The 16,067-nt window shown below is 37.3% G+C and overlaps 2 protein-coding genes across 4 annotated transcripts in view; one reads left to right on the plus strand and one right to left on the minus strand.

The window, feature by feature from the left end:
• LOC114669058 (RNA-binding protein 5) overlaps positions 1-2,938 on the minus strand; it is a 50,871-nt gene extending 47,933 nt beyond the window's left edge. For all 3 annotated transcript variants that reach the window (XM_028825175.2, XM_051921419.1, XM_028825173.2), the window contains exons 1-2: positions 2,850-2,938; positions 1,766-1,882 (exon numbers count right to left, since the gene is read on the minus strand). In XM_028825175.2, coding sequence (XP_028681008.1) covers positions 1,766-1,809 — 44 coding nt within the window. In that variant the 5' untranslated portion in view covers positions 1,810-1,882; positions 2,850-2,938. The remainder of the gene's footprint in view (positions 1-1,765; positions 1,883-2,849) is intronic.
• A 3,286-nt stretch (positions 2,939-6,224) lies between these two features.
• Positions 6,225-16,067, plus strand: part of mon1a (MON1 secretory trafficking family member A) — a 45,220-nt gene continuing 35,377 nt past the window's right edge. The window contains exons 1-2 of the mRNA XM_028824613.2: positions 6,225-6,568; positions 13,049-13,195. Of these exons, the coding sequence (XP_028680446.1) occupies positions 13,066-13,195 (130 nt within the window). The 5' untranslated portion in view covers positions 6,225-6,568; positions 13,049-13,065. The remainder of the gene's footprint in view (positions 6,569-13,048; positions 13,196-16,067) is intronic.

A 16,067-nucleotide genomic window follows, 5' to 3' on the forward strand; every position in this document is an offset into this window, starting at 1 on the left:
ATTGGGAGAAGGATGTTAAGGATAGAGCTGCCAGGCAAAAGAAAAAGAGGAAGGCCTAAGAGAAGGTTTATGGATGTGGTGAGAGAGGACATACAGGTGATGGGTGTAACAGAGCAAGATGATTAGGACAGGAAGATATGGAAAAAGATGATCTGCTGTGGCAACCCTCTAACAGGAGCTGCCGAAAGAATAAGATAATTTGTATGCATATATAGTACAAGTCAAACATTTGGACACACCCAGAAATCTCCATGTTTCTGACATAAATTTAAAATTACTTATAAAGACAGCTAAGATTTTACCAATGTTTCTAATTGCTACTATGATTTGAAATGGCCAAATTTTATTTTTCACATATGACTGCAAAGCCTCAATTTCAGCAGCCATTCCTTCAGTGTCCTAGTGGTCAGCTCGCTTAGCTCATACCTATTTAGTTAAGGATAAATGCTAATTGGTTATTATAAGAACATCTTTAATTGCAGTAGCATCATTGAAACCTTGCAACTCAAGTGAACAGACTAGCATTATTAAAGTTTAGTTTTGGGTTCAAAAGTAGCCAAAATGGAAAAAATGAATCAAGAAACATGACAGTCTATTGTTTTGTTTGGGATAATGAAGGTCATTCCATGTGACAGATAGCAAAAGAAACTGAAGATTTCAAACAAAGGCGTCTGTTACTGTCGAGGGAAGAGGCCAAACTCCATCTAACCAGGATAGAAAAAAAAGGGTGGGGGTGAAGGCCCAGATGGACAACTGCATGAAAGGATAAGGGGATCAGAGTCTGTAGTTTGACAAGCATGCACCTTAAAGATACTTGGATGGCTTCCTCCTTCTGCAGCAAAGAAAAGATGACTCTGGGATGATGGCCTGACAAGTAGAGGTTTTAAATAAGCCATATCTAAAAAAACAAATATTAAAACTGGCAAAATAAACACAGAAACTGGACAGAAGACAACAAGAAAAATTTATTATGGTCATCATCCCAGAGTCATCTTTTCATTTGTTGCATATTTAAGGAAGAAGCCAACTAAAAGACAGTCAAGGCATTTGTTTGTCAAACTACAGACTTTGATGTCCTTATCCTCTTAGGCAGCTGTGCATCTGAGCCTTCCCTTCATTTTTTATCCTTGTTAGATCCACTTTGTCCTCTTCTCTCAATCTGTAGAAGAAAAATATATAAGCTGACCTGTAACATTTTATCCATTTCCGAACCAATGCTAAGGCAATCACAAAGATTTCTCTAATAACCAATTAGTATTTACACATGATTAATCAAGGATATTCTACTGGAGGTGACTTTTAGGACACTGAAGTAAATAGGGCTTAAATAAAAAAGCTGTTTCTAGCAGGAATATCCATCAGAAACACTAATATCTTGGCTATATTTAAAAATCTAGGTATCAATTTTGATTAAAAACACATTTCCGTGTGTGACCAAATATTTTGACTAGTAGTATACACAAAATGTGTATTTATTAAATACGCAAAAAAACAAACTTCAGAATGGCAATATAAAATAATATTCATATTTACATGATTATGGATGAACATTGGTGCATACCCACGGTTTATCAAATCTGGAGACTGGCATAATGGTCAGTACTCTCTAACCTGTACCTTTACAGATGCCTTCAGCTTTGCCATTACACAAATTGTTCTTCAAATCAGCACCTTACATTCACTATGTAATATTCAGTAATTTTCTGTTTATTGCGGGTGGATTCCATATGTAAAATATGCACAACTGTCTAAAATAATCACTTACCGAAAAGGGGGTCCTCTGGGGCCAAATCTTGGGCCACCCCACATGGTTTTCCAATTCAGCAAACAATATTTTGGAAAACTATTGATGCCTTGAATTTACTCTGCTAATATGCAGATTCTGTAACATAAAACAAAAGGAGATAATGGTAAAAAAAAAAAAAAAATACATAAGATTGTTTATTTTTGATAGACGTCATTAAAATCAGCCTTAGTGAAAAGTGTACACACAAGTTACTCTTAACGTTTATCCAGATGAATGGACTACTACAATGTACAGAAGACTGGCCTTCCTTCGCATGTCACAAATTAGATTATTTTTTCTTTTTTAACGAATTATGGCACATCAAAAAGAGATACATCATCTTTTAAATCCAAATAGTAAATCCAATTTTCGGGATGTCTATAAACTTAACTGTAATTAATTGTATATGAAATGTCTCACTCAGTAAGGCCACGTTCAAAGAAAATAGCTGCCCACCCTATGATTTTTTTTTTTTTTTTTTTTTAAGAGAAGCAGCACATGCATCATCGATTTAATAGATTAAAAATTATCTCAGATCATGTATTTTGGGATGAGCGGGCGATAAAACATAATTAGAATAAATGGAGGCCGCCATGTCGTAGAAATTAACCAAACGCTTAGAACTACGAAATTCGGGATAAAAGTGCGCACACAGTTTTAACCGTGATTGCTTCTCGTAAAAAGCAGCAAAATTGCTCGGCGTTTCAAGTAATGAATGCACAGAAAAAATGCTTACAAAAAATAATGCAAGCAGGAACACATTTTCCGCAATTATGTAATATATGTCTAATTTACCGTAAACAATATACAATAAAGAATGCATTTCAGATAATATGTGTATTTGTATTAACTGTGCTTTAAACTCGCCGTGAACACACAACACAAGGACTAGCCACTGTGGGTGTCAAAACTACCAGGCCATTTTATATTTCCATTCCAGGAAAAATATAAGACTGCACTTTGGAAAATATATACATACTCAAGCTGCTACTAAATACACATATAATAAAAAAAAATGTTGTTTACTAGCATGTAAAATACAATAAATATATTATTCGCAAACCTTTGTGTTTTCACAGCTTTTTTCCTCGCTAGTCGCAAAACATGGAGGCCATCGGAAATCAAACGATAGGGAGGAAGTGCGGCCACCCGTCGAGCATTATGGGAGTTGAAGGCTTTACGAAAGAACTACACTATAGGGTTGTGTGATAGATCGATTGAGAGATCGTTTTATGGAAGTTAATGGGTATGTTAAAATGTCTTTAAACTTTTTCTTTTAATATAATGTTTAAATTCTGTTGATGAGTGTAAGTTTATCATTTCGGCTGTTATATGTTTGCATTACTGTTAATGCAATTTGTAAAAAATACTGTTTGAAAACTATTTTACACGCGTTTACTGAAAGCAACCTCTGAAAGGACCCCACTTCAGATGATCTAAAAAACTGTAAAATTTTTCCTTACTGTTTAGACTAGTTTAATTTTAAGTGTACTTTTGTTAAAGACTTCCTATATTGCAATAATGTATGTATGTATGTATGTATGTATGTATGTATGTATGTATGTATGTATGTATGTATATTAACACACATATATACTATACATATATATATATATATATATATATATATATATATATATATATATATATATAAATTAACATTGCAGCTGAAGCAAACAATGAGGCTGGAGACACACAAAAATGGACTTTACTGCTTTCACACCTAACACCAACTCGTTTAAAAGAAATCCTGCCACCACTTATAAATGACACACAACTGTGTCCCCTTTTCTTATTCATCAGTCACAAAAAGGCAAGACGTGCAAAGCAGGTGTGGAACATAAAAGAGGAATTGGCCATTCTCTATTTACAGAAAGAGCTGCAGTCTGTCTAGCAGCCCAGAAACCACCAGGGTTGCAATATGAAAACTCAGCTGACAGCTGCATGATTCAAAGTATTTTTCATCTGGCCACAAACTTTGCTTTCCATGATCACAAGCTTCTCCAAAAGGCTGTCAGGACTGCTTCTAAAATTATTGGAGTTGAACTTCCACAGTTTCATTCCATCTACTCCAACAGATGTCTGAGTCAGTCATCCATCTCATTCCTTCTTTTCACTTCTGCCTTCTAGTAAATGCTCCTGAAGCCACAGCACACGCTCCACCTGCTTTAGGGATAGCTTCTTCCCTAAGGCCACAAAGTCACTGTAGGACTCTTAATAACCCAATGTTGCATGCCCTGTGCTGTACCCACCTGCTGGCTTATGTCTAATTCTACCTTATGTTATATGTATACTGCCATCCAGGGCTGTCTTAACACATGGGCACGGTGGGCTATTGCTCGGGGGCCCCACGAGCATAGGGGTCCCATGTTAATCTATGTATGTTGTGTCTTGTTGTCAGTAAATACTATACTATACTAAACTATAAAAATTTGTTATTGTGTTACAAGTGGCCTCTGATTTAATATCATGGTCACCTCTGCAGCCTCACGTGCATGTATGTTTACGGATCTCACGCACGACATAACGTAAAAGCATATATGTTAACATCACTTCAACTCAATTCTCTGCAAAGAAATTTCGCAAATGTTTGTGTTGAACACTTGATTAATAATAAATAATTCATAGTCATTTTGTACTGTGCCATCTCCGTCTGTATGGTTTACCAATTCAGTGTCATTTATCTGTTGAAATATTTGTGTTTTTCAAGGCTCATGTTATATTGTGCAAATGTTTGTGTTGATTAATCTTTGCTGTAAAGCATGTTTGTTAATGTTTAGACACTGATTTTGTTGGAAGTACCAATACAATATATATATATATATATATATATATATATATATATATATATATATATATATATATATATATATATATATATATATATATATATATATATAAATGTTTAATTTTATCGACCATTTACATTTTTATTCCTGTGAGTCGTTGTGTAGATAGGGGCCCCAGTGCACTGCCTTGCCCAGGGGCCTGATGGCCCTGCTGCCATCTTCACTTTTTCCCCACATTACTGTTTGATTCAGTCAATATTCCTGTACAGTTCTGTTTTGCAGGTTATTTTTATGCTACTGCTATTCGTGGTATTAATCTCAGTTTAAGAGCAGATCATGTACTCGAAGACACAAGTGGACGTTAAGAGAAAGTGCATTTAGGACTGAAGCCGGGAGGCTCTTGTTTACGCAAAGAGTTGTGAGAATCTGGAACAAACTACTGAGACATGGAGCTGAAGCAGAAACTTTGACAACCTTTATGAAGAATCTGGATGAGATACTGGGACTGCTTATCTATCAGCGAAACAAATGAACCAGACGGGATGAATGATCTCCTCTCATTTGTCAAATTGCTTGTGTTCTTATATTTCCTAAGTTGCCCCAGTGCTGTCTGGAAACAAACTAAATTGGTGATGTATGCATGTGTGTTCATTCTCAAAAATATTCCTTCTTAATTGTACTTTGTGTGGTTCCTTGAGAACCATTCTGGGAAGTGCTCTTTGATTCATTGGGTTTGAAAAGGTTTGTAATAAGTGGACAAAACAGAAATCTTTAATGTACTGTGCAGCTGCCTGCAGGATACTGACAGATCAAGAAAATCTTAACTTAATCTGCTTTATTGTATACAGCAAGAAAAGTGTTCTTTTAAAATCAGGGAGCCATTGGTATTCATAAATCTGTTATCTATTCATGGCTATTTACGGAGAAACAGATCTAATTCAATGAACGTTCTTTCTAAAACCTTCGTGCACATTTTTTTTTTAATTAAATGTTCCCACTATATGGCATTGCTTTGATGAACCACTTTGGCATTTTTATATTTAAGATTGTATGTAAGTAAGCGAGGAAAAACAGATCTGTTGGTATCCTGTTCCGCTTTGATTTTAACAGTCAAGCAAATCATATAATTTATGCGCTTCAGAAAAAAAGAAAGAAAATGTTATAGCATTCAAGTGTATGGAAACGTTTAAATAGTGTATTGATTAGAAAAACTGAAATGTTTACATCATCGTAAAACTTTGGAGTGTAATTCAGAAAGTTAAACTATTATTGTATTCGTGATAAAATTTCACAATAGTTAAGTTTGTTTAAAACAATGCCTGAATACTGCGTCATAAGCACTTTTGTGTTGGATTTATTTAAAAATGTCGTTTTAATCCCCCCCAAAATAAATGAAAAATATTGTTTCTGATCACTTTAACAGTTCGATTGTTAATCAGCTCTTAATTCCAACACACTTTTAACATTCTTTCTAGCGTTTTTAGAAGCGGGAATCTTTTCCAAATTATTTAATCCAGATTCTAACTGTTACTTCCTCATTATGCGAACTGACTTCATAGATCTAGTGATATAAAGGAAGCGCACGCTAACAAACACGATGGTGAATGATGACGAAAAACTACAGCTCCCAGAATGCACTTCGCAGCCTGTCGGGTAGCGACCTCCGTGACAGGTATTTGAAGTTCCTTTTTGCACTGTGAGCGTGAAGAATGTTGCATTTTGTACCCCTTAATTTGTGACTTTTTCCGAAAGTTCGTGTAGCCGTCCTTGCCGCAGAAATCAAAATCCGGCTTGCTTTTACCGAACAACCTCGTACATGGAGTACATACTGCGCAAATCTCGGATCGCGTTGATCGACAAGAAATAAGTGAAACTGATTTTGCTTTTGCTACCGATTTTCGATCGGAGCATATTTTTTTTTCAGTTTATGGTCGAATGGCCTCATGTTCCGATTGAAGATGTTTTGATTGACTTTTTACAAGTGTCTTCTAGGGTAAGTTGGATTGATTTATGAGCCGTGAGTCAGCTTTCCAATAAAAACCGAACTCTCATTTTGACTGTTGATATTTGAAAACGTATTGGGAATGACTTATTTTATTTATTTATTTATTTGTAATGGAGTTCATAATCAAGAAAATTCCAAAACACTTAATACTTTTATTTCCAAGTTAATGAATTGTTTCAGGTGAAAATTTGATTATGATGGTACTGCATGGCACGTCCATGCCAGGGCTGTTTAAAGTCCTGTCTTAAGTTTATTCTTTTATAGGCAATTCACACGGTACAGATCGTGTCAGCTTCTGGCTATTTGATCAGGAAAAAAAACAAACAAACAAAAACTTAAATGCGTATAACATGTTACAGACTGAGTGATTAGTTTGACATTTGGGTTACAAATCTCTGCCACAGTTAAAAACTTTATTTTACCTTCCATGACATTTCAGTAGAGCTAAACCCTAATAGCCCAGTTCTGAAGTTGAGGTTCTTTGCCAAGTGATTATTACTTTAACTACAACTGTAAGAACTGTTAAAAACTACTCTTACTCAGTAACTAAACAGTATAAAAGAAGTGTAACACTTTTCAAACCTATAGTCTATCTCCAAAAGACATATCTAAATTAAAGACGAACAAATTTAAAGAAAAGATAAACCAATCTTATATATAAACATCTACGCGTGGACAAGTGTGTGTGTGTCTGTCTGTCCAGCCCAGAAGTGCGAGGCTACAGCATGAAGCTGAAAGAAAGCGACTCTGTTGCCAAAGTGAAACCGCTGAGAAAAGAGAAGCCGCTGATACACAAGTAAGACGAGCACATTGGCAAAACAAAACCTCTGAGGAGAGAGAAACTCGCTTAGCCGCTGATAGACAATGGAGATGAACATGTCAGCAAAACGAAATCGCAGAGGAAATAGAACCTTGCTTAGACGATAATATACAAGCAAGGCGAGCACATCAGCAAAACGAAACTGCCAAGGTAAGAGAACCTCACTTAGCCGCTAATACACAAGGAAGGTGAGCACGTCGCCAAAACAAAACCAGAGAGGAAAGAAAACCTTGCTTAGCCGCTAATGCACAATCGATGTGATTGATTGCAGTGCCAGAATCCATGGTTTCTAGGAGCCTGGGCTTTTTACAGCATGGGCTTACACAGCTAGTATAACTATAAATACCTATATTGACAATACATTGACCCGTAAGCTAGTATCAGAATCGCACCTCAACAATATAAACCATCATTTATCTTCATCAAAAAACACACACCTATTGTACCAATATAATGCCTTTGCAGTTAAACTAAACACCCCTCTTATTTTTATGCGCAATATATCAAAACCAATCAAGAAAGGTAATGTACCAAGAAAAAGCAGACTCAAATGAAGGTTAACCCAAATGTGTTAATGCTTGGAGAAGAAGGATGTCTCACAGTCCATCGAGACACATGTACTTGCATCTTGAACCACAGGTCTAGGCGTCAACAGGACTGACAATCCACAAATTTCGATCGTACCTCTTGATACCAGTTTAGTAGTTCAATTGAAGGTCGATGTCCTCCGTCCTCTAGCAGAAGAAGTCAATCTCCATGTCTTCCTTCCTACGTGTTTCAGAACTGGCCAAGTTGCTTTACCAAGGATTTAATCTAACATGGGCAATGATGCTCTATGGCTTAAAAACACATTAGGGAACGTTACTAAAACATAATCAACTTTGCACATCATAATCTCTTCCGCACACACAATAAAAACACAGTTGATACTGAAGCATGCAGAATAAATTAAACAAAAAACTATGAGAAATAAAGTTGAACCATACCGAAATATAGACAGCGTTCTATTATTTGCAAATCTTCAAGGTTTGGATTTAGAATCTACTGGTGGTGATCACTCAATTGGAGTCACCACCAGTGGAATCTAAATTTTTTCTGCATACTTCTGTATTAAATGTGTTTTTATTGTGCATGTGGAAGGGATTATGACATGCAAGTATTTAAGTATATGTGTCTCGATTGACGGCGAGATGTCCTCCTTCTCTAAGCATTAACACATGTGGGTTAACCTTCATTTGAGTCTTTTTGTTCCTGATATGTTACATTTCTTGATTGGTTTTGATATATTGTACATAGAAAATAAGGAGGGGGGTTGCTTTGTGCCCTCCCTCACCATAACCTATCGTCAGTGGAGGAGGAGTGAAAGCTTTAGATTCGTCAAAAATTTTGATCTCCGGTTTTCAACATCTCTCCGTGTTTTAGGGCCCCTGATAGCAATGTCGACGATGGGAGTGTGTGTATGTGTCTGTGTGTCACTGTTTCTTGAGGACAGTCTAGAGCTAAAACGGCTGGATGGAAAAATACCAAACCCGAAACGTAAGCCTGTTATGAGATGATGATGTGCTGATTAGTTTTTGAGCCAAATCATACGGGAGAAAGAGGCACTCTAGAGGAACCCTCCAAATCCCGTAATCTTGCAATTATTTATGAATTCTTCTAATCAATCGCTATCATAATGATCTATTTTATGGTCACAAAGATTAGCATCAGCATGGTAAATAATTGCTGAAATGTTAGAGAATAGTTCGGGTTATTTGGATCCTAGGGTACAAAGCCTACTGACGCTCACGTCCAAATTTTTAGTTTAACTGTGAGGGCATTAAATTGATACAATAGGTGTATGTTTTTTGATAAAAATAAATGATGAATTTGGCAAATGGTTTATATTGTTTTGGTGCAGTTCTGACAGGAGTTTATTGGTCTATATATTGTGGATATAGATATTAATAGTATATTTGTGATCTTTTCTCTATAATTGTTTGTTTGAATTTAGTTACATTTATTGGAGGTACACTATAGATTTGACAATAGTGTTACACTTCTCTTTTACTATTAATTTAAATGCTTTTATTACTTTTCAGCAAGGTTCTCTTTTGAGCGACCTTCCAGAATTATTGACGTAAACTAAATTCTGACTGAAATTTCCCACAGCTTGTTTGTATTATACTGATAATGATTAATCGTTTATAAAAATAGGTTTCTCATTTAAAGAACTGTTTCCTGGAACATTCCAGAATAGTGTCCACATGATGTACTTGTTAGACAGTTGAGATTGTTTTACCCTGACATTCATTCATTCGTTTTTTGAACCCTCAGATTTCAGTTCAGGTTATGAGTGGCCAGTAAATATCAGAGCAGTATTAGATGAAAGTCAGGAACCAACCTCATAGAGGCCACCATTACATCACACACTCATTCACAGTCATATGCTCACTCATATTGGATCTATTTGCTGTCAACATTTAACCTTACTTCCACAGCCACACTACTCTTTTTGTATTTGAAGAGTTGAACTGGTATAAATGGCCCACGACTACTGCAGCGGTACTGGGAATGGCTGTGAGATGTGTACACCCCACTGCTTACTATTTTCAGTACATCTTTTATCCAGTAGATGGTGACAGAAAACCAGCATTGATGAGAGTACATGTTATTATGAGAATTTTTGATTGGAAAAATTTGTGGGTGATTTGATTCAATCATGTGTTACGGAAATTTACTGAGTTACTCCATGTGACATCTCATCTTCCCAGATTGTTTTATATACAGTATATGAATTTCCAGCCAGTGATTCAGGGAAGAAAAGTGTGGTCACTGTTGATATCCTGTTCAATTCACGTAAACAGCAATTTAAGATTAGCTCTTTTTTGTGAACATAATGTGTTAACTGCACTTGGCGGCTGTAGCTTAAAGTAAGGTGGAATCAGGAAATGGATCGTGATTATAATAAGAAGCGAAGGTCATAACCAGGTGGAGAGGAATTAAACCAACAAAGGCCAGGATATGAAGCAAAATTTTAGAATAAGAAGCATTACGAGGGATTTAGTAACCAGAATGTTTCATATTAACGAAGACAAAATGTAAGACACAAATCAAAGAACAGAAAAGAATTTATAACAAGAGATATATATCTATATACGAGGGGTGTTCAATTATAAACAGGAATTTTCATGCTCTGTTCTTATAAATAGTGCAAGGCAGACCTGACTCTTTGGACAAACACACGCATATATGAACTTGCCATTAGTAGTGCTAGCTGCTCTTTTCCCCCTTCCTGTCAGTTTTAATCAACATGTCGGAACAGGATGTACACAGTAGTGTTGCGCAGCGCATTATTATTTAATTTTTGACAAATGAAGGAGTCATTCCATCTCAGATTTAATCAAGACTTAAAAAACAGTTTGGGGATGAGTGTCTCTCTCTCTCTCAGTCTAGAGTGTATGATTGGTACAAGTCTTTCAGAGAGGGACTATCATCTCTTCGGTCCACTTATTGAATTTTTAGGAGGGAAGAAATTCAAGCCAAATGAGGAGGCCATTGACGCTATGCAAGAACAGGTCAACATGCAGTCAAAAGACTTGTAGTCTTCAGGAATTAAGAAGCTTCCTGAGCACTGGAACAAGTGTATTGTTGTGGCAGGAGACTATATAGAAAAACAGTGTGTAAGTCGTTTCATTGTATTCAATAAATAAAGCATAGCTCGTAAATTCCTGTTTATATTTGAACACCCCTCTTATATATAAAATGGTAAGGGTTGTCTTACAGTCACACAAAAACTTGCAAACCACTGGGCCTTAAAAATGGATCTTGGTCCTAATTGAGACCTCATGATGTGATACACACAGTGCGGCCCAAGAATGGGAGATTTGGGCTACATGAACCACATAATTGGGCTTCGGGCCCATCTCACAGCAAGCAGTGTAGTGCCCATGCCCTTTGGATAACAGGAAAGGAACATTGGCATGATATGTGGCATAGCTGATAGGAAAAGAACCACAATGACATCTACTGATGGTGAAAGACAGTGCGGCCTCACTAGTCATTTTCATAGCAAATAATCCGTTTGTGAAAGAAAGTCATAGATGACCAAATAATTGGAAATGCAGGCTATATCTGCCACGTAATTGGGCTTCGGGCCTGTCTAATGTAAAGCAGCGGTGCAGCCACCAAACATAGCTAACATGAAAAGACCTGCAGCACAGGCAGGGGATGAAGCACACGCTGAATGATCATTTTCATCACAAACGTTAAGTCCTACAATCAGAGTACAAAAGACAGTCATGCACACTGTTGGTCACAAAAATGGTGGTAGCACCCTCAGCAGGGTGACCTGGGGTACTGTGTTTTTAGAGAAGCTCATGAACCACCTTTCTTTGAGGACTGGATATCCGAGTGTTTCGGAGTGAAATCTCTGTACGCATACACATCTTGCACACGTACATGCATGTGCTATACCACCAGACAATATACAGAGCCTACATTGGTAGCATTGTGCCGCAGGAATCAAACCTAAAAAGCATATCAGTGGATCACTAGACACTGTCAGACACACTCAAATCAACCATGACAAAATAAGCATGGTGATCAAGATAGAAATTAAATTCAACTGTATCAGTGTCAAAAATCTTATCTATTAAACTTTATAGAAATGTTTGATAGATAGATAGATAGAAGTTTATTTGTCTTCAAGGGTGTATTTGGCTTTATTTGAATTGGTCACCGCCTCCTTGCTGAATTTATTTCTTCTTGCCTATAGAAGAGAAAGGCATATAGGCAGATAATGTTTCAGGTTGCAAGCACCTCTTTGCTAAATAACACAATATGTTTCAGAAATAATGCAATCATAATTGTGAAGTAACATAATTAAAAATTTTTGATTGTTGAAATTAAGTTTCCATAGTACAGAGAAGAAATCAACCACTTAACAAGGCTACCATACCTTTCAGTAAACCTGTGGAAGTAATGTAGGTTTTTCACAGGATGCATTTTGCCAGCTGATTGTTTTTGAACTGCAAGGACAGTTGAAAAGGAACACTTAAAAATTTAATTAATTGCAAAGGCTCTGTGGCAGTGAGGTGTAGTGTGGCAAGAGCAACCGAATTGCCACCATTAGCTGTGGTATTCCTATGGGTTAAACTGAATGTCCTTCCCTTTGAAATCCCAAGAGTGTAAGGTACATTCAGATCAAGACAGAAGATGCACCTGTTTCCTTTCTTCTTCTTTACTTGGTTTTCCATTCATTTCTGAAATTCCATTGAGCCTCATAGTCACTGGACTAATAGTAACTCTACCATAATGCACTGTATACTAATTTGGAGTGCTTGTTGTGCAAGACTAACAAAAATCAATTTATTCTATATTATCACTTCTGTAAAGTGCTTTTCTTCATAATTATTGAAGTATTTGATTCATAAAATAATTTTGGAGCTTTCTGTTAAAATCAAGTGTACTCTCTTGCTTCTTTTGATACCTGTCAGTGTTTTATTTGTATTTGCTGTTCTTTGTGTGTAATATATCGATCAGCTTGCACATTTGAAAACATATTGTCAAGTTTAGCTTATGGAGTACCTTTATGCTGTTAATAGTACTTCATGAAGATATTTTGTTTGCTATTAATAGGTTTATTTAACTTTGGTATTTTTTTTCAGAGGCTAACTGACTAAAAATGGCAGCTGATGTCCATAATTCCAAAGTAAATTGGGACATCCAGAATGAATCCCTTGCACCTATCGATAAGCTAAGAATTGAGAGATCTGACAGTCCCACTCCTGGAATAGTGGAGGGAACAGAACCAGGTAGGATGTCAATACCCATTACCAACCCATTATCTCCAAAAACTGCCTGTAATCAATATTTAAACTATGAATACATGTTTCTGCCTCGTCTAACATATATTTGCATATGTTATGTGTGTATTGATATATAATAATCAGAATAATCATACAAAAACTCAGATCATACAGTACTGCAGGTGGATTTCCCATGTCTTGCGATGACTATGAAAGTAATCACCATTAATCTATTCAAAATTTATAAAAGTTGTAGCAGGGCTACATAGTTTATATTGTTATCAAATGTTAGTACTGAGTGCGTCTTGTTTCCATTGTCCCGTTTGCTGTTTATGTGTGTATCAGTGAATGCCGACCCCGTAAAGGGGGACGGATGATGGAAGGAGACCGCAACCCCAAACCTGGAAAACACCTGTTCACTATTAATCAATTACAGCCGTCACAGGACTATTTAAGTAATCAGGACGGAATAGCCAGTGAAGAGGAGAGAGAAGAGAAGGAGACCATTTTTTTCAACCACGGATTCAACTTACCTGCTGTTTTCTCACATCGCGCCTTCGCACCAGTTTGTTTTTCATTTTGCCGGACTGTCTTCCATCCCTCATCTGCAGAGACCCCGGGGTCAGATCGTCTTCCACCACATGCCGAGGAATCACGGTGAGGTTGCTCCAATTGCCGGGAAAATCAAACGACTCATTTATCTCTAGTTCAGTCATCTGTATTCAGGACAGTTTTTATAACCGGACTCATATTCACGAACTTTCATTCCGTATATCATTCATTGTTGTTGTTCGTTGTTTGTTATATGTTACAGAGGCAAGGGAGGGTTTGTTGTATTGATATATGGCGGTGTCTCGTTGTTGCTCTGGTGGAGGGATATTTATATATATATATTTTTTCTATTTTATTTATTTTGCATATTTATTTCATTTAATACAATCAATCAATTTAATTTTACATATCTGCTTTTGTGTGCTTATATTTACACCGTCAATTGTGGGGCAAAAGTTTAATTTGTTAGAGGTATGGCTTGATAGTTAGATTTAACCTCATTAAATTATCCAGGCCACAGGTCTTGGAGGTGTAGCTGCCGGCTGGGTAAGGGGTCGGCCGATGCCATCATTGATATACGTCGTCGGAAGTCATTACAAAACCTGCACGACCCATCGGGCTTAGGAACTAAGACAATTGGACTAGATCAGGGACGATAACTTTCTTCAATAACCCCTAATTGTAGCATTCGTCTAATTTCCAACTCTACTTCCATCTTCTTTGCCTCCAGGAACCTATAGGGTCTTTCTTTGACAATCACCCCTGGGTCAGTGATGATGTCATGTTCAGTCAGCGTAGTCCATCCCGGTAACTCTTTCACTACTTCCTGTACTGACAGGATAGCCATCTCTAGTTCCTGTTTTTGTTCTGGTGTTATATCAGGTCCGAAATTAAGGCATGACTTTGATACGAAAAGGGAGCAAGGCTGACTGGAGGAGGGATCGATTTCCCTGTCCTTCCACGGCTTCAGCAAATTTATATGATATACTTGCTCACTCGGTTGAAGATTTGGTTGTTTTACCAAATAAACTATGAGTCCTTTTCTTTCCTTAATTTCGTAAGGGTCTTGCCAATGCGCCAATAATTTAGAATGGGAACTAGGAACGAGTACCATTCCACGATCACCCGGGACAGATTCCCACATGGTGGTGTTTCTGTTATAATGACGAGACTGCGCTGCTTGAGCTTTTTCCAAATTTTCTTAGAATGGGTCTAATTTTGGCCAATCTGTCACGTAATTGCGTGATATAGTCTAATATATTGGAGGTAGGAAGGACCTCTTCTTCCCGCCCTTATTTTAACATATCCAATAGCCCACGGGGTTGTCTTCCATATAGTAATTCAGAAGGAGAAAAACCTGGACTTCCTGATAGGCAAACAATATGAGGGGGAGTAACTGATCCCAGTTCCTCCCATCCTCGTTAACTACTTTTCGTAACATCTGCTTCAAAGTCTGATTAAATCGTTCTATCAACCGTCTGTTTGTGGATGATAGACCGATGTTTTCAGATGTTTTATCTTGAGTAATTTAGCCACCTCCTTGAACGTCTCCGAAGTGAAGGGAGTCCCTTGATCCATAAGAACCTCTTTGGGAATCCCTACACAAGCGAATATCCCTACTAATTCCCGTGCAATGTTCTTTGAGGTAGCTGAGCGCAAGGGAACAGCTTCTGGAAATCGAGTGGCGTAATCCACTAACACTAATATATATTTATGACCTCTCAACGAGGGTTCTAAAGGTCCTACGAGGTCGATGTCGACTCGTTCAAAGGGAATATCAATAAGGGGAAGTGGGACAAGAGGAGCACGGTCCCTCCTAGGACATTCTGGACATGAAGCACAAAATCGTCGGACCTCCTAATTTATCCCTGGCCAATAAAATTGGAGTTTAATTCTCTCCAGTGTTTTTTCAGAGCCCAGATGAGCTCCCAGAAGGTGGGCAATGCGGTAGTTCACATACTTGTCGTTGATAAGTATGTGGTACTAGAAGCAATGTCCTCACTTCACCCCCACGTTCTGCCACTCGATACAAGAGATCATTTTTTATTACAAAGAAAGGCATTCATGGTAAGGGATCTACGGATGTGTCCTATTGCATTTCTAACAAATTTTAAGGAATCATCATTCCATTGTTCTCTTTTAAAGGAAGATGGGGTAGTTAAGAATAGGATCTTGGATGACCACAATGGGAGGAGTTTCAGCCACCACCTCCCCTACGTTAACTGTACTAGCTCCCGCAGAGAACGATGGGACATCAACTCCCTCGCACTGAATACCTATATGGGTCCTAGTGGCCAAAGTACATGGTGTGGAGGCAGTCAGAGTT

This window comes from Erpetoichthys calabaricus, chromosome 18, assembly GCF_900747795.2.
Source record: "Erpetoichthys calabaricus chromosome 18, fErpCal1.3, whole genome shotgun sequence".
Taxonomy (NCBI): Eukaryota; Metazoa; Chordata; class Cladistia; order Polypteriformes; family Polypteridae; genus Erpetoichthys; species Erpetoichthys calabaricus.